The sequence below is a fragment of the Branchiostoma lanceolatum genome, chromosome 11, assembly GCF_035083965.1.
Source record: "Branchiostoma lanceolatum isolate klBraLanc5 chromosome 11, klBraLanc5.hap2, whole genome shotgun sequence".
Classification (NCBI taxonomy): Eukaryota; Metazoa; Chordata; class Leptocardii; order Amphioxiformes; family Branchiostomatidae; genus Branchiostoma; species Branchiostoma lanceolatum.
Genome location: NC_089732.1, coordinates 8,486,596 through 8,505,592, shown reverse-complemented (window position 1 = coordinate 8,505,592; position 18,997 = coordinate 8,486,596). Strand labels below are relative to the sequence as shown.

Genomic DNA, 18,997 nt, shown 5'->3' with positions numbered 1-18,997 from the left:
CCCAAATAACAATGGACCATTCTAAAATACTTGCACTAAAAAAATGAATCACCCCAGTCCAAAACTGAGTCTTCCAGTAGCACCTCAACACAATATGGACCAGTCCACAACCATATCCACTAATTGATTAACACTTCTGCTAAAGAATGGACTTTTTCATAATCATTCCAGCTCAAAATTGAAAGAAATAATTAAAGAATCCTCCCCTTGCAAGAATGGGATATTCCGTGCCATTTCCATGTAAACCAGTCGAAAAATATCCGCTGAAAATTACACTCTTGCGCATAATCAACCCAGTTCAAAATTGAATTAAAAAAGATCAGCCCCAGGGAAGAATGAAGTTTTCCATAGTATACATATGAAGATTTGACAGGAGACGAAGGAAATGACCAAAAACAACATATTTGGGTCAATTCAAAGTCACCGAGAGGGTTTTAATATAATATTTGTAATATGTTTGAACTATTTTGATTAAAAGAATGTCTAAGTCACAACAGTTCTAAAGTGTTCAAACAATTAGAATTGAAACTTATAACATGTTTGAACTCATTTCACATACGTTGGAAACATTTCGAACGTAACTACACAAAAATCTCTTTATTTAGAACAGTTTCAAACCATCTATCCAAATGTTTCAATGTTCGAACAATTTGTAACAAAAGATTTTCACAATTGCCCTCATAAACGAAGGTGCTAAGTCCTCCTGTGTGTTTCTGCCTATTTTCGGTGGCCGCGCTAGACCACCAGCGGATTTGTTTTGACGGAGCGTCACCCGCGCGCGACGATGTACACTGTTCGGCACCGCTAATATCCGGCATTTTCCCGCTCCAAAACACTCCACAAGACCCACGTTTTTAGTGTTTTGCCTCTTGTGCAACACGATTCGATTTGCATTACTAACGGGACGAAAATGATAGAAAAAATTCACCCCGTCCCGGCGTCCGTCCCAAAAACATGAACGACATGAAAATATATTTTCTTACAGATTCAATCACAAAAATCAACAGCATGGGATTCCAAATTTTCGCAACGGCCGACCATTTATCATGGTTGAACTTCCTTCCAAGGCGTGCGATAGATAAACATTCCCGGCACATAATAGTCACTAGTACCAGACTAACGCAAGCTCATGATGATAATAGGGAGAAAGTTTGTCAGTGAAGTTTGGCCACCAGAGGGTACATTCATTTAACGTTGCAAGCTAGCGCAAAGGGGCGAATCATTGACCTTACCGGGGACTGACTCTACTGGCCTAATCATTCCTTTTTTGCCGAATTCTACGATCCATACGCCCGTACGTAGGACATGTAGGAAGGCACCGCCTACCACCCGCCTTTGATCATATATGAAGTCGGCGGCAGAGAGAGATCATCAATCAATTTTGACAGGAGTGTCGCGCCAGTCTGAGGAGAAACGATCTCCCGTGTTGTGTTGAAGAATTTGGAGTTTGAAAATATCTGGAATAACTAATGCTAGAATAAACATTCACAAAATCATTGATTTAACTTGTTTTCTGTTATAAAATTTCCTAAACTGCAATTTAACCACTGAGTTTAAGGGAACATGGTGTTTTCCCGATAATCACGTTAAATGTTTATGTCCGGTCTTTCCTCCTCGTAAGCAAACTTCAAGCTTGGCCAGGTGCAAGGCACTCGGGGTCAATGACCTGTAGGTCATATGTAGTATTGAAAGTGACAGAAGTGGCAAATATTGTCAAGAAAGCCCAAAATAAATCGTTTTGAATATATGTATGCCAAAAATGGGAATGTAGTCCTTTAAATATTTGTTCAAGCCACATATACAGCAAATTTCAGGTCATTCGGTTGAAATACAAGGGCGCAGGAGGCCAAGATATGCTAAAAATAGCCTAAAAACCTCAATAAAATCACTTTCAAGGTCAATATCAAAAAAAGGAAAAGAACGTACATTGGTTTTTGCCTACATTACCTCTGTACCAAATTTCAGGTCATTTGGTCAAAAAATGACAGAGATGAATCGATTTGAAGATTTGACAGGAGAAGAAACATGAGAGAAAACAATATGTTGAGCCATACTTATGGCTAAACATAACTAACAAAGTCCAAAACCCACTTTAGGAACAGAATACAAGTTTAATATCCATGAACCCTTAAACATTTCAAAACTAGAAACAAATATATTACTCAGAAATACATACATTCAAGTGGGTGGGACATTGTGTCAATTACTGTAAATGCCTTTAAGTTTGCTGGGATTTAATTTCAAGGTGCCATAGGGAGAATATGAGTGTTTGCGGTGGTTTTAAGTTTGCAGTTGAACTGTTGAAACCATGGGGTAGGTAGGCAGAAGACAGAACAAGCATTTTCCTGGTGGATTTAAGTTTGATATGAAGAGGTCAATGAGAGAACCGCAAAGATTAAACCACCGTGAAAATGTCAGCATTTACAGTATTCTAATATTCAAATCTGCGGTCACCCTTGTCTCAGGTGTTTGCTGGGGGAACAGCTGGAACGTTGGGTCAACTGTAATCCCTTCCATTTGGAAGTTTCCGTTTCTTTCATCCTTAAAGCGCCGATTTCAGAGGCCCTGAACTTCTCATGACTTAGGGTAGCGACCTTCTATAATTATAGACATCATCACAACGACCTTGACTGTGTGTCGTGTTTCAAAAGTTAGAGGTCATGTGCACAAACCAAGTCAATAGGGGGATCTATTTGAAATATCTACCGATGATGCAAATCAAATATGCATGTGGGTTAACTGCCGTGCTGCTATATTACCCACTCTACTTTCTAAATTATTTACCATATCTAGTAATCTAAGAAAGGGTCAATGAAATTTAGGTAAGTACTTTTTGCTGCTGCCACATTAACAAGAAAGCATCTGAAGTCACAGGGTATAGAATAAAGTAATGATATTGCATTTATTTCAGAGATAATAAAATTAGGTCAGCTTCTGAATCATTGCAAGTCAGTGAATCTAATGCAAGGCCTAAGAAGATGCTATTAGGCATAGATAATGTCTATCAGAAATTCAAAGCTCCACACACACAAAATATCAACATCAAAAAATCTGGCCCAGAATAGATATTTAAGGCCTTTGTATAGAAGAAAATGGACACCCAATAACAATTGTATTGAGGTTCATAGGTTATGTTGACTAGAATCACAAAGGTCATGTGATAGCAAATAGACTGGAAATCATCACATAAATCTTCTTTCCAAGATTACCAAGTATCCCAGGATATCAAATTAACTGCTGTCCTTTCTGTGACTCTGGACACATATCCAATCCCAAGTGCTCCCTACATGTCCCTTATTTCCTCTGATGATCATATTGACCGCCTTCTCCGGATTATCGTCACCAAAACCAATCTGCCTATCACAAGCCAAACAGTGCCCAGATGAGGAGATTTCGATTGAAACGGCGGGTAATTCCCAGAAGCGCCCGCAAAGCCTCATCAGTTCTGCTGGCGGACTGGTCCAGCTGGACCCGTTGATCGACCCATCCCTCTATTATGTGCCCACTCATCCTTGAAAACAATTTAAAACTCTGATTGTCGACCCTTCAGTGACACATTATCGGCCACCTTTGGCAACAAATCACAATATCCCAGCTCATCATTCTTCAGCCCACCTCCCTTTACATCCCCCAGATGCTTTCCAACATCTTTGATGTGTGCCTGGAGGTTTCCTCCACAAAAATGGCATTGCCTTTTCCAGAAAACTTGATGAACATATGTGGCTGCCAGAACCAATTTCTTCTCACGTTTCCTTTCCGCAGGATGACAAAAATTACCATATGGTCGATGAAACAATCCAACTGGGGCCCTGACGGGTCAGCTATGACACCGATACTGGGCGATAGAGGTCTCCTTGTGTATCAGCACTGATGTATCGACAGTAGCTTTATACTCAGGCATTACCACTTTTCCACTGACCTCCTCTGTTACACCTATCGTTTGTCACCTGTGATAAAAGTATCAGTCCGTGCATGCTGACCTACATTTCCTGTAAGTTATTGTTGGCCTTTTCCTTAAAGCAAAACCTACACAGTTGGCTGATTTATCTTATTAAAAAATAAATAAATAAATAAAACAGCAGGAAAGGAAAATGAAAAAGCCAGAGGTTGGATGTAAGGCCACAACAAATACATTTTATGGATGACATCATCTGCAGACTCCAAATTTGATGTGAGGGCAAAAAAACCCACAAAATAGGTTAAAAAAAACAAGGCCATAAACATTGTAACAAATGATTGAAGAGACAAAACATGTATCACAGCCAACAAGTTTTTTATTCCTGTATTCAAGAAGTGCACAAAGTGACACTACTGTGGTAGACTGGTATCACTTAACCAAGTAAGCAACTACAGTCATGGCTACCACATTGGTGCCACTTCTACCAGTATCGTACTACTTTCACTTCTACAACTACAGACATGCCTTCCTCACTAGTGTCACTTCTACAATCATGGCCGGCTACAACACAACATATTTTCCCATTTTGATATTTCTCATCATGTTGATTATCTTTGGAGGGGGAAAAATTTCTTATTTTTCTCTCTCAAAATCAGGCAAAAATTAATGAGCGTTCTGATGTCATCCATAATATTCATTTGCAGTGGCTTAAAATAAAATGCTGAGGAAGGCATCCTGGCTTTCTACATTATTCACCTTCTACAGTTGATGGATGGTCAGGTGCAACGATGACTTCAAAGTGCAACATCACAGTGTACCAGTGCTCTTTGTCAAGATATTATTATTACATTTTCATATATATGACAAATCCTTTGGAACCCAAGTGGAGATGACTTATAAATTGCTCATGTACTGTGGGGTACAACTTGGGAAAGTCTCAATAAATTGCTGTGTGTTCAAAAATTGTTATCATAAGCCAAAACTATATCAGCTACTAACCTGCTGACTACAGCGCTTTTTCCGTCTTTATGCGTTCAGAATTGCATAATGGATGCCATACAAGGTACAAAGTGAGGAGGGAGACAATGCATGCAATTGCTGTGAGTTCAACAATTGGCATTGATCAATAGTTACCATAAGCCAAAACTATATCAGCTACTAACCTGCTGACTACAGAGCTTTTTCAGTCTTTCCTGCTATTGAGAATTGCATAATGGATGCTGTACAGGGTGATGTAAGAGACAATGCATGCAAAGGTCATACCCTTGAGGTTGGAAAGCTTGATGGGTTTCCAATATATTCAATTGGATCCAATTGTCCAGTTGATTCCCAGGGTTCAAAAAGAAGACCAAAGGTTACCATCATGGGTGGTCGAACTCCCATCAAAAGAAAACTCCCCAAGGAAGAGTGTGTTTTGTGGTTTCTCCAGTATCTAATTGTCATACTAATCTATACAGTCATAAATGTCCCTGCAATGCCTCACACAGTATCTACCTTCCATCATGATCATGAGATTTATTACTGTCAATACCTTGTAGATGTTTTGTTACATAAAAAAGGCAAATTCAGCTCACCAAATGAAAATGCATAATAGCAGTACTTTTAGCACCAAGGGCAGGACAGTGGGCATTACCATCTTGAGCTGTATCACTGTCAGTAACTTGTACACGTTTTCTTACATGAAAAAAGCAAATTCAGATCATCAAATGAAAATTCATAATAACAATACTTTCAGCACCAAGGGCAGGACAGTGCCTTTAAAAAAATCAAATACAGTGTTGTATACAAATATATCTATCCACCAAGAAGTTAACATGTCAGTGAGCAAGATACCCATCAAATTGTTCTAAATGACATTTTTCAATAGATGCCATACCATTTATTCTCACATTCATATTATTGAGTGACAATAACACATATGGAACTGAATTGTCACATCCACAAACTGCTATGAGCTAGCAAATAAATGTAAAAAAGTTTCTGCAATAGCTGCAGTTACAATTTACACGCCCTGAAACTTCTTGACAAGTCAAAATTAGAGTGCTTTCAGAAATCCCATTACGACGTAATGTCTACTACGGCATAGTCCCATTTTGGGAAAGATTTGCAGACCTCCTGACAAAGCTAGCCTACGTAGATATAGCAACTTTCAGCAATTTTATGACTTCAAATAGACACGGGTAGTAAAATCAGCAGCGACGACCAACTGTGCGGCTGCTTTCAAAGCGAGCCCGCACCGTGAGTTACTGCAATGATTGTCTGCTATCAGTCTGCTTTATTGCCTTGCACATTAAGCCGCGATCGGGTCACGACCGCTTTGTCAGTAGCCCCTGTCAACCGCCCAGTAATTTGACGCAACAGTGCCGCTGCTAAGCCCATGTACATATCATGGGGAAAACAACCTCCATTGACTTTGAGAAAAAGGGTGCTCAAAATGGGATGTTCTTTTGCAGTATGAACAATTATCTGACTGATCTACAGGGGAAAATAAGCATTGAATTGAGAGTGAAGGATTTCTAAATTGATGCAACAATGAAATGAAAAGGTTTGAAACAAGTATCTTTTTTTGCTAAGCAAGTAAGTACAAAACTTTTGAGCAACAATGAGGCCTCAAAACATACAGGCAGACTGTACAGAACCACCAACTGTCAATTCTGTCTAGACATTGGAGTTATATCCTTGTGAATAATGGGAATATCCTAAAGGCTAAATATGAAAGAAAGTCCAAAATGGAGAAAAAAATTGAAAATTTCACTGACAAATGGTTAAAAAAAGGGGTCAATTTCATATATGTATGTATCACCTTTCTCCCAAATCCATCATCTTTAAGGGCCTTGACCCAAACTGTCTTCTCAAAGTTGTAAAGTGGCCAATATAAGTTATATACAAAGTCTTTTATGAAGCCATAGCGCGGCAAGCTATAAACAAAACCACAAAGTCACCACAAAAGAGATCATGAATGCGGGATTAGCAGGGACAAAGTACATCATTTACATCGATCTTCCAGCTGCAGGGAACCCTCACGTACCGCCAACGCCAGATTACATCTTTCTGAAGTTTCCATAACAATGGCATGACTTCTTAGCTGGAAAATCCCCTGATGGATATCTCTGGAAGCAATAAGTTAGGGCACACCGGAAATTCGTATGGGATTCATCTTGTGTTATCAGCAATTTGGACACAACAAATAGCCCCTGCCCTTACTGAAATTGCCTCGTAGGATTTCTCACTGGTCTTTATCCACAAAGGGGGGCGTGTTAACGTTATTCCCATTGTACTACAGGTTTACAATGAGAGTGAGTTTACCTGAAGCCTCTTAAAGGAAGTTTTAAGGTTACAATACCTGGAGCGTCTTAAAGAAAGTTTTAAGACTACAGCATAAACTAAAGCTGCCAATACCCTAAATGCCACATCGTTTTACACTTGGGGGATGATGTCTGGCATAGGTGGCACATAAAAATGTTGCATTAGGGAAAAATGTCATGGAAGAAAAGCATACTAAGTCTTGTATTTATAACAAACAAAAGTTGAGAAGTAAAACTCTAATTATTGAATGAAAGTACAGGAATCTCCCTACTAAATGATGTATTACTACATGTATGCTTAAAGTAGAAAAGCTGCAATTCATTCCAGCTAATTCTTCAATTGGCTGGAATAAAATCTGATATTAAAAACTTTGTTCAAAAAGGGAAATTGGACATATGCACTATTTCATTAGTTGGCCAAAATTTGCATGTGAAGGTGGGATAGAAGATACACCTCTAACGTTTTGTCAAATAGTCTTCGTTCATGGGCCTACACCTAATAGGATAAAAGGCTTAGTTTGTAGAGTTGTCAATATCTATTGAGCTGATACATTTGCGGAACAGCCTGGATTAAACCGGATTTAAGTGCAAACATGCACAGACTAAACCTCCTGCTCATACTGATTGGTTATGATGTCACCCTGACAGAAGCAAGCACTTCATTTGACTACATACCACCACCAAAAACCAAGCTGTTGATTAGACTTGAGAGGACTAAACCTCAGCCTCTATCATATGACTCTCGCTCCCCCCAATCACAGGTTTCCTGAACAAGATGACTGCTTCTCATCATGACTTTTACTAATTGGGGTTAGGCCTTTTACGTGAACAGAATCCAACCAGTGCCAAAGGCATGCACTCACTGAAGTTCTTTCTCCATAGATCATTCCAACAGCAAGTGAAAGATTATGCCATTCTTTACACCCTGGTTTGTATATCACAGTCATCAGGAATGTTCGCAGCAAATAAACATATACATGTAGTTAAAACAAGGATGTACGTTTGAATTATGTGCAGCATTTTGAATAACTGAATATGGTGGAGGACTAGAGTAGCAAGTAAGACTGAACAACTTTAAGACAAGGAACATATAGATTATATGTTTAAACAGCATGCCGAAATATGTTATATTCAACTCTATTACTGCATATTTAGAAACATGTACACTTACAATGCTCAATAGTAAATAATCTCAGTTTGATATACATGTGATGTGGCTTAATGCTTTATCCTCTATTTTCTGGAAAATATACTAGCAGCAACCAACTTGGTCTCAGTCTTGAGAGACTTTTTCTGCTAAGTATGTACAATAAGCAATTTAGGAGTTTTACCCAAAAAAATCACTGATTAAGAGCTAATAATATAGTCTCTTCCTTGAAGCAGTCATGGAAATATTTGTTCTATATTTGGCAAAAAATCAATGTTACGACATTTGTGCCAAAGGCTCAGAGGACTTTTCTTGGCAGGCATCCAATCCAAGGGCGTGAATCATAGATATCATTTTCTCTTGGTCCAGTACACTGCACTTGTCATCCCTCTTAGAAAGATACCATTGCTCTTTAAAATAATCTAACCTTCTTCAGGAGAGGTCTCATCCCTTTTTCATTCTGACATATCTGAATATAGATACAGGAGTCAGTGAGTCTGCTTAGCAGAAAGTCTGTTATTACATCTTCAGCTGAATCTTTCCAAAGGTGCAGAAAGGTTAACACTTACATGACAAACAATGTCTCAAGGAAGAACAACTTTGACTTAAGGCCCGACACGTAGGCGGACAATCTCTGGAGAGTTCAAAGGAAGAAACTGACATTAACAGATTTGCACTTAGTTGATTACATTTTCTACACCGATGGATGCAGGCTGTGTATAGATATACATTGTAATTACAGGTTCCAGATACACATTGCTAGCTGTAATGGATGTTTTTACAGCTACATTGATTAAAAGTGCACAATGGCCAAGGATAATACTACGTTTGGGGCAACGATGAGATCTAAACTGCTTACCCATTCGATTTTCTGATTAGATTGTGGCATTATTGAATACTTCATCACTACTTTTACAATGTCATGCGATCGTTGCAATGATTACAGCTTGCTTCAACAATTATCTGAACTTTTTACCAGACATATTGGACAAGTCAACGGTTTTGTGTCTTGTGGAGGAAAAAAAACTGCTGCAACGATTTTAAAGCGTGTATTCGCTCCAATAATTCTCATTTATGTAGTTTTTCATCCCTGAAATGCCCTTCCAACTAACATTTAAAGCACATAAACCTAATACCTTAGCGTGCTGTGAAGGTGAGATACAGCCCCAAGGCTCAATATCTACCGAAATGAACACTGTAGTCTTAACCCACACATATATTGAAAATACTGATAACAGTGGTATGTGATCATTCAGCATTGGGATCTGTACAATATTAGGCTTTCTAAGTAGGTCAAGCAAATGCTTGCAGGCCACAGTTCAAGCTTGTAAACCTTGGCGTTCCATCTATCAAAACCATGGTTATTTGAACAATGTTTCATCTAGGGGTTTCAAACACTAATGTCAAGTCTGACAATGTGGAAAATTACATGTACGTCTTGTGTAGGGTGAACATATAGCTCAGCAAATGTCTGCTGCAGTGCAGAACAAGTCTCCACATATATTGATGGAAACTCTTGATTTGTGATTTTAATATATATGCTAATCGCAAGTTTTGTCATAAACTCAGACTTTTCTGTAGTCTGTGCTGCACCCTTAAAGTCCTTGACCCCCCACAGGGACACCTGGCTTCGTGCAATTCTGGTATATGCAAACCAGTATGACCACCAGTGGGCAGAATACGATTGATTAGGAGTGTATGTATATCAGGTAGGTCAGACACTGTGTGTATCGCCGTGCTTAATACGGAAAGAGTATCGATCCACACGTGGAGAAATGTGTTATCAGGGAGTCGTAGGTGTGACCATTAGTCCCTTCAATCAGTCAATAACGAATAACCCCCTCCAATAGCTATTCATCATAAAACCAAATATGGGTCTGGACTGACTTTACTGAAGGCCAACACATTTGATTAATGTTTCAACATGAAAATCTTTTTGCAATTATAGCAAAAAATATCTTGGACCTTGCATTAAAAAAACATAACGATACACAGTTTGGCCTTATTTCAAGAAAACTATGGATTGATGAAATAAAACTTGCACCTTATAAACATCTGTTTGATCAAAACGACTACATCTTATATGTAAGTTCAATTCAGATGTGCCAGGTATAGCATCAACTTCTGTTTTTTCTGTAGCACACTACAGGCAGCCATCTTTAGTAGGTCACTACTGTAGTCGATATAACACCTGACCCACTGAGGCCCCGATATCTTATCAATCACATGCCACCGGATGTCAATTTGTTAACATTATCAGCATTTGTTAGACAGATATTAGCCTAGGTCATTGGCATAATTCAAGTAGGGAGTAAAAGTAATCAATGTGGAATGTTTAGTTTAATGATTATTTCCTCCTCCTTTCCCTTGAGAGGCCATGTTACTACAAATTTTACCCCAAAGAGCATAGACTACATTATAGTAGTAGTAGTACATGGTTGTTGATCAGTCAAAAGTTCCGTTTATTTCACAAATATTCACCCATGGATTGACTAATAAGATTCTAAGCAAGATTCATCAATTCAATGCTAGAAAACCTTAACACTAATGATTTTTTCCTCCACTAGTCATAGAGCTACATCACTGTTGATTTGTCTGTGGAGATAAATTATATGCTATCCTCAGGACAGGTCGATATCGATTGACTATATAGGAAATACGGAAAGGCTGATACCTCCAGCGTTCTCAATCATCAATTAAGCACCAGGAGGGGATATCGAATTCCCCTTAAATGCCAGGAGATGCCTCAAATTTGAAGACACTGACCCATAAAACACAGCAGATGAGTGGATTGTTGTCTCAAATGAAGTGTGACCTATTTCTAGTATCGATTGTATTCTTCAGTTATCCAGAGCCTTCTAAGGAACCAAGAACCATCCAAATGGCTTTACTGCCTTTAGAGAAAAAAAACGAATGTAAAAAAAAATGGTGTGTATTGCTTGTTAAGTTGTGAAATAAGAAAACAAGAGAGAGTTCCGAAATCTGTATTTTGTCAATTGATTCTCCAAAATCAAAGAAAAATAATGAAATGAGGCTGATTAAGGATTACTGTAAATGCCTTTAAGTTTGCAGGGATCTAATTTCCCGGAAAGGAGAAAATTGAGTGTTTGTGCTAGTTTTTAGTTCGCGGCTGTAAGAATGGGGTAGGTGGCAAGAAAACAGAACAAGTATTTTCAAGGTGGTTTTAAGTTTGCAGTGAAGAAGTCACCCTGAAGATGGTAAACTTAGAACCAACATGAAAATGTCAACATTACAGTGAAGGCTTATCATTCAATGGCATAAAATACAGCAAGTGATTGTGTTTAATTTGGTAAGGATCATTACTAGGGATTTACGAGTAGCCTTCCAATTACCTGGGCTTTACCATAATGAAACTCATTTTCCCTGTCCAGTTTAATATGTTTGTCCATATTCCTCTATGGTCCGTCATTTGCTCATTTGCCAAAATCCTGTTGCTAATAACAGACGAACTAGTAATGGCAGTTCCATCATTTTGACAAACAAAATTGTTTGTCATTTAGTCATTTGAACAAATCTTGCTGCTAATGACAGACAACAAGTAATGACCATTCCATCATTTTGACAAACAAAATTGTCTGTCATTTCTTCATTTAAAACAATCCTGTTGCTAATAACATACGAACTAGTACCGTATTGTCTCGAATAAAGTACGCACTTTTTAAACATTTCAAAATTCAAAAGGCACCACAAGTCATTGCTAAAGTCAGGGTGCGTACTTTATTTGAGGTTATTGCCTGGACAAATTGGAAAAGGACCTCAAACCGTTGCTTAATCAAACCAGGAACCCAGCTGCGGTGCAACAATGCATGGCTCAATACCTGCCAATTTGCAAAGTTTGTAACTTGTCGTAGGCAATCCTCAAGTTTGCAGAGACGATGCTGGCAGAGTAAACAAGAGAATCTTTTATGAATCTAAGGAATGGCATTATGTAGAAGTCCTTGATATAAGAAAAATGACCTGGAGATAATAGGAGGAACACCATAAATTTGAATTTATCCTGTTCAAAATTTGTTCAAGATCAGTGGAGAAGGGGTGCGTACTTTATTTGGGGTTTTTGACTTAACGTTTCAGTTCTGCAAATTTGTCTGGAACTAGCCCCAAATCAGGGGTGCGTACTTTAATTGGGGTGCGTACTTTAATCGAGAAAATACGGTAATGGCCATTCCATCAATTTGACAATCAAAATTGGCACATAAAAGATTCAAATTAGGTCCAATCACACTGGGAGATAATCAGGATTTCCCAGATGACCAAAAGAAATTTTTGGCAGGAAAAAACCCTTTGAGACACAAAACGCACCCAACAGAATGGCTCTTTTTTTCTCCAATACTGCATGACTGGCAGCAACAGCTTAGCCCTGACCCTTTGCCAAATGTTTCTATCGATCTAACATCCAGGTTAGAGCCTCTTCCAGGCATCCCATTACAACATGGAGTCTCCTGTATTGAACTCTGAGATACCTTCGGCATTACTCGGAACGATACAAGAGCTCTCTGTCAGAGTGGCTGCAGTAAAGGCCAAGACTACATGGCAACCTTTCTCAACACCTCCTCACACCTACAGCATTCTTTAAATCAATGTACATTTCTCTGCATCTCTATTCCAGCATATATTGTAAATGCATTTAAGTTTGCATGGTTTTTATTTCGCGCTAAGGCAAAGTATGCCAGTTTCCTACATAAGACACAAAGAAAGTTCAACATTTCTTGACAGAAGTTTAAAAGCTTGGCAATAACAGCCTTTGCATTTTCCATATTAACTTTAAAAAAGTTGAACCAAAATGTAAAGAATATCAACAATAAATAATTTTTAGTTTAATGTAACATCAAAAGATTTTGAAAATACTTTTTGCTAGAGCTACTCTCAATCTTGGTCAGTTCTAAAGAACTGCTACACACTAAAAGCTTTTGCACAAACTCTTAAAGTTAATACAAAATAGCTTTACACATGTCCGTATTCTGCAACTCAATGGGTACTGTATTGATAAAAGCTCTTGTGGCCAAGATAGATAAAACTCCTTTTACATATAAATCACAGGGAGGTAAAAGGTTCCGGCTTTGTAGTTATCGTTCCACACTTGGCGGTGACCCCAATTTGACCCTATGGGGAAGTTATCTTTACACAACGATCTGTAATTACAGCCTGAAAAGATGTATGGTTAACAGAGACATTTGTTTCTGCTACTTTTCTTACCCCTGGGATATAAGAGTACAATGCAGGCAAAGAAACGTGATAATGCGAGGGTCAGTCTGCAAGAAAGTCTGACAACAAAGAATGGCCTCAATTTTCAAACTGATGTAGCATTTCCATGATCTAATCCCACGTTTACCCAAGCCTGTGAACCATACACAATAAGATGTGAAGGCTGCCTTTGAAATCAATGGGTGGCCAGTGCGGTACGTGCTCAAGGTTGAAATAACAGCCTTAAGTTCCTAATATGTCTTACAAAAAAAATGAGGAGCTTGATTCAAAGTGGAACTTTTCCTGGTATGACCTCATACTTTATACATTATCTGGAAATTGGTAGCAACTTGAATGAAATGCATCGCCAGCGCTAGCAACAATTGCTAAGGTGGTATAATGTACTACTGCTATTTGCTGATAAATTGGAATGCAGACCATGTCAGATATTTGCAACACTGCATGGTCCATGGTTTTAACCGCCCACGAGATATGAGCGTTCAACTTAATGGCAAGTTTGAGTCATAAAAGAGCCCAAGGTGCCTTGCTGTAAACTACCAGATGTATGGTATCATCAGATTCTGTATGCAGTTGATTTCAGACATTTTTTTCAAGCTTAAATCAGTTTTTTCTAATAATTTGTAAAGCACTACCATAGGCCAATAGCAGCTACACAGCAAAATTAACCAATTTAGCAGTCTAGCCAATAAGGGAATGTCTGCACTTGTCTGCACTCAGCATGCAGACTATTCTACACATTGATAACATAGTCACGTCTAATTGCGGTGAAGTGAGGAGGAACGTCCTTGATGGAATACGGGTGCAGACGAAGTGATGCATGAAGTGACACTTGGCGAACTTCCCTGTTGCCGTGTACAGGCACAATCACAAAATGAAAGCTGTTTCAACTTATCACTGTCAAACACCTTAAACTTTCAGGAAGTATTCAAAGATAAGTCAAGGATGTTGCTTACCAAGTTTAACCTAAGACTAAATGCTGACTTTGCATTAACCTTTCAAGTTGTAGGCTTTCACGTAGATCGTACAATGTAATGATAGGGGAAATTTTGACAGTACATATTGAAAGAAAGAAATTCTTTAATTCCGGTAAGTCGAGGACAATTTAGTACTAAACCCAAACAGAATCTGTGGCTTAAATTATGTTATGTGGACCAAAAAACAAACATATAGGAAACAGCTTGGATGACCTAAGATGAGAAGCCCAGGGGCAGGTCTAGTGGTCAACTGGATCCAGTGGAGAACTGTGGCCAATGTTCTGATAGGGGCAAAGGGCCAAAGTAAGTAATTAGTATGCATCAAGTCCATGTGAAGATAGCCTCTTCGGAAGCAAACATAACATAATGTACTGACCTTTGCAAGCTCCGCACCATGACTTGTGGATCAGCAGCAACAGAGGCTTTTTGCTGCAAAACAAAGATAAACTATTAGGATCAACAACAGCTATTGTATTACACACATAATATCATATACATTTGCAGCAGTACAAGCCATAAACTTTTATATGCTTTCGAATGAATGCTTGAAGGAATGAATGAAACCAATAATTTTCTTCTTCAGAAATGCGCAGTGTTTTCTCATCTCTGACTTGCCATCTCTACTATTACAGTAACAGTTCCACATGTAGCCACAGCACATGAAAGATCGATGAACCTCAGCCACACCAGTAGTAATTTCTGAGGTCCTGGGATTTGAGCATGGTCCGATGGTAACACCCTTAATATAGAACAGAAATTGGCCTGGAGTGAAACATGGCACTGTACTTTGTCTCATAAAGGTTTAATACAAACACCCACACCAAATTCAATAACTATGAAAATTGCATAACAGCTATCAGAATTGAAAACATAAGGCAATATGGTCGGAATAAAAGGATCCAAATCACTTTTAATGAGTCCAGGTTCAAATTCACGAAACAATTATTACTTCAGCAACATTAGTACTGATGATTTCTTCTTTGGTACAAACGGCTTTCATTTTATTACATCTTCTAATGCTGAACTACATGTAAGTAATCTTCAATTTCAGAGAAAAATCTTGTAACTTATAAGACATTGTATATCAAGCAAAACTTCTTCTGCAGCTGCAAGCTTCAATTTTCCCTCATCAGCTTTTCCAAATCCCTTCTATACATCTTTCCCAGTAATAACATTTTCATGATAATACTACAAATCTCTATAATCCTCAAAATATGCGATACAACTTCTTACCCAATCTTCCAACATATGAAAACCCCTGCAAAATGTGTATCAACCAGAGGGGAGGGTGTTTCAGTGGGTGCAATTATTGGAAAAGGGCTTTGCTGGAAATCCTGATATGTAGGTTTCCAGCTGTGTTGCACAGAGCCTTCCTGTTGCAATCATACCATATGGCCCTTAGCAAATTGTGTGTAAAATATGAAACTGCAGATAAGGAGGTCAAGTATTAATAAACTGTGGGATATGAACATGATAAATGATGGGAACAGTGAGTGACTTTCACTGCTACATTGTTATCCTGTAAACCCTTAAAGGGAAACCATTATCGTCCTGAAAATTTGTAGGACCCCCGCAAGTCCTGAACTAGCAGTCAAGAGAGGGAATGGAATGTACAATGGAACAAAGAAAAACAGGGGGCTGCAATGACAGTTAGAATTCTGTGAAGAGTAGGACTGGATCTACCTAAACCTCTTCCCTATAAGAGCTCACATGACTTACATAACTTGCATTGTTATTTGATAACTATGAGTTCAATCAATGTGTTGATTTGTTAATTCAAATTTTGCCATTTAAAATGGGTTCATTATGTATGTTATGCAGTTTAATGCCTGCCATACATTCCTTCCAAATGGCAACAGCTCTTCAATAGAAAAAGTTGGAGTTACTTTAAAAAAAATGTCCCCATAAGATGTACAAAGAGGGGTCCTTGCAAACAGTAAATGACTAGAAGACAAGTCCATGAAGTAGATAATCATAAGTCTAACCTCCCCCCGGTGTTAAATGATTTAATTAGTTTGACAACCCAGTTGTTTTGCTGGAAGACATTCAGAACCATGCCTGTCCCTGGTGCTGAACTTATGGCTTATCTAATGCCGTCAGGCCAACGTATGACGAAGCAGCAATTAGGGACTGAAAGCAACATAAGTGACTGCATCAAAGAAATGTCTCTAGGACATACATCTACACTTCCTTAGAGTTTTCTTTGCTTTCAGGTTTTGTACTACACATATTGTTCTGGTAGTGTACAGAAACTTTTTCTTGCTATATTATGAATTTAAAGTATTATTGACAGATTTTGTGTTGAGAATATAATCTTTTATTGCCATGTACACTTTTGAGCTAAAGACAGAGAACCATTTTTAGAATCACATGTCTTTCTTAATCAAAATTGTAACAAGACAATGCATAGTGGAGTGCGAGGCAGCATGTGCAATGACCTGTACTTATGATCAACCTTAATCATAGGCTCCTCCCAAGGTGACTTAAGATGGGATGGCAAGGAGCAAAAGTTGCATTAAAAATCATACATATCAAATCATGGGTGAGTATGTGGGTTGTCAGGGGCTACATCTACTTATTGATCAAGCAGGTATCTGAAATACAAAATTCAATATAGGGCCACACACAAGCTTCTGTTTCTTACCTACCACTGCCTCTACTCTGTGTATGCCTTGATAGCTTCTTGCTGGGATCAATACTTGCGGACTTTATTGTCTATTACTTAAAGGTAAGCCATTAGGATAAATTTTTCAGAAGCTTTAACGCACCCGCAGCAGTGAAGCGAAGAATATTCATCTTATGATTAAACACAGCCGATATGCATGATGGGTTTAGAGGCCTAATTAATGTACAATGTGGTATTTATGCAACCGTAATGTTTTTTTAATGGTTTATGCTTTCACTACAAATTTTCGTTTGGGATACTGGTCATTGATCCAAGCAGACAGTGGATAGATTTTAACTTTAGTGATTTTACAAGTATTATCTATCAAAGATACCACAAAAATGTCCAAAATTTGTGACTTTTGAGCGATGGAAATTAGTTTTCATCACATAATGGGCCTCCAAAGGATTCACCTAATTATGCATTGACCATCATCATCTTCTTTAATGCTTAGCTCTCTATGGCGTGGATTACTACCGTCTAATTGCCTTTCATTTTATTTTATTTTAGATCTAGAACCACAAAATGAACATATAACTACACAAAAACAAAGCAGACTGATAACATATGGCTAAGAGGTCACCTGTATTGTCAAAAAGAAGTACCAACTTTTATCAACTTTCTCCTTTCTAAGAGTAGTTTTTTGCCACCAGGTAAGAGTTGATGGCAGTGTTACATGGCAGCATTATAAAATACTATCTAAAACAGCATCAAGATCTATCAGACTAATGTTCTCTTTTGTTGAAATAGAAGCTTCACAAGATATTGATTTGTTATGCACTTTGCATCTATGTCTCAAGGGAGTGCATTAAGCTCCCTTCTAATAGCTTTGTCAATACAATATCAGCTGAAAAGACTTTTACATTCGATTGCCAGCCTTGCATTTTTCTTACCCCACCTGGGGATCAAATGAGTTCTCTCAATCTGAGTGCAACATAATGGATGTGATCAAGGAAAGAGTGTTATTCAAACATTTATATAGATTTACATAATTTTCTACTCATAAATTTCAGTGTACTGAATTGTTTTGTTTGTTATCCTGGAAGCTTTTGAGGCAAACTGCATGCTGGTAAAATATATCTTAATTTGTTTATTGTTAACATGGCAAATATTGTATTTGCAACTTATAATTTACCAGTCTTCATAATGTGGATCTCTTCAGACTAAAAGGAAAAGTTCCAGTAAGGCCTGACATCCATCTCGTAACTTAACCTTTATCACACTGAAGTAGCCATTTGGCACCCCATGCTCTATTGGTTGCAGAGTTATACTAGGCAGCTGTGAGAAGGTTAAAAACTTCTAGCATTTTAAGGATGAAAGTTAGAAAAAAATATCAAATAAACAAAAGGTGCCACTGAAAAATAATAGGAAAATACTATAGTTCTATATAGATAGTCTAGATAGAGAGGTGAAAATCAGACCTTCCGTTATAACTCATGGCAGGTTTGTATATACAAATCAGTCCGTTAATGTAATCACAGCAAACATGGCTGCATGCTGCGGTTGTGTTTGTTGATAATTAAGACTGACACCCGGAGGCTGCCGAGAGCTCCTAATGAATGAATCAGGAAGCAAAGTAGATAATCCAGCTCCCTGCACAACTTGACACAGTTATTACCCATTCATTAACAAACCAACAGCATAGGGAAGCCATTACAGAACTGATATGTCAGCACAGGAGGCACACTGTTCCAACACCTCATGGGAGGGTTCAGATAACTTCTGCTGCCATTTCAATAGACATCCCTATTCCTCTGGAGAATCAGTGAATGCAAGCCTAATTAT

At 38.2% G+C, this 18,997-nt stretch overlaps 1 protein-coding gene across 1 annotated transcript in view; it reads right to left on the bottom strand.

Moving 5' to 3' along the window:
• Positions 1 to 18,997, bottom strand: part of LOC136444437 (thioredoxin domain-containing protein 12-like) — a 102,003-nt gene that overhangs the window by 40,194 nt on the left and 42,812 nt on the right. The window contains exon 3 of the mRNA XM_066441984.1: positions 14,924 to 14,976. Coding sequence (XP_066298081.1) covers positions 14,924 to 14,976 — 53 coding nt within the window. The remainder of the gene's footprint in view (positions 1 to 14,923; positions 14,977 to 18,997) is intronic.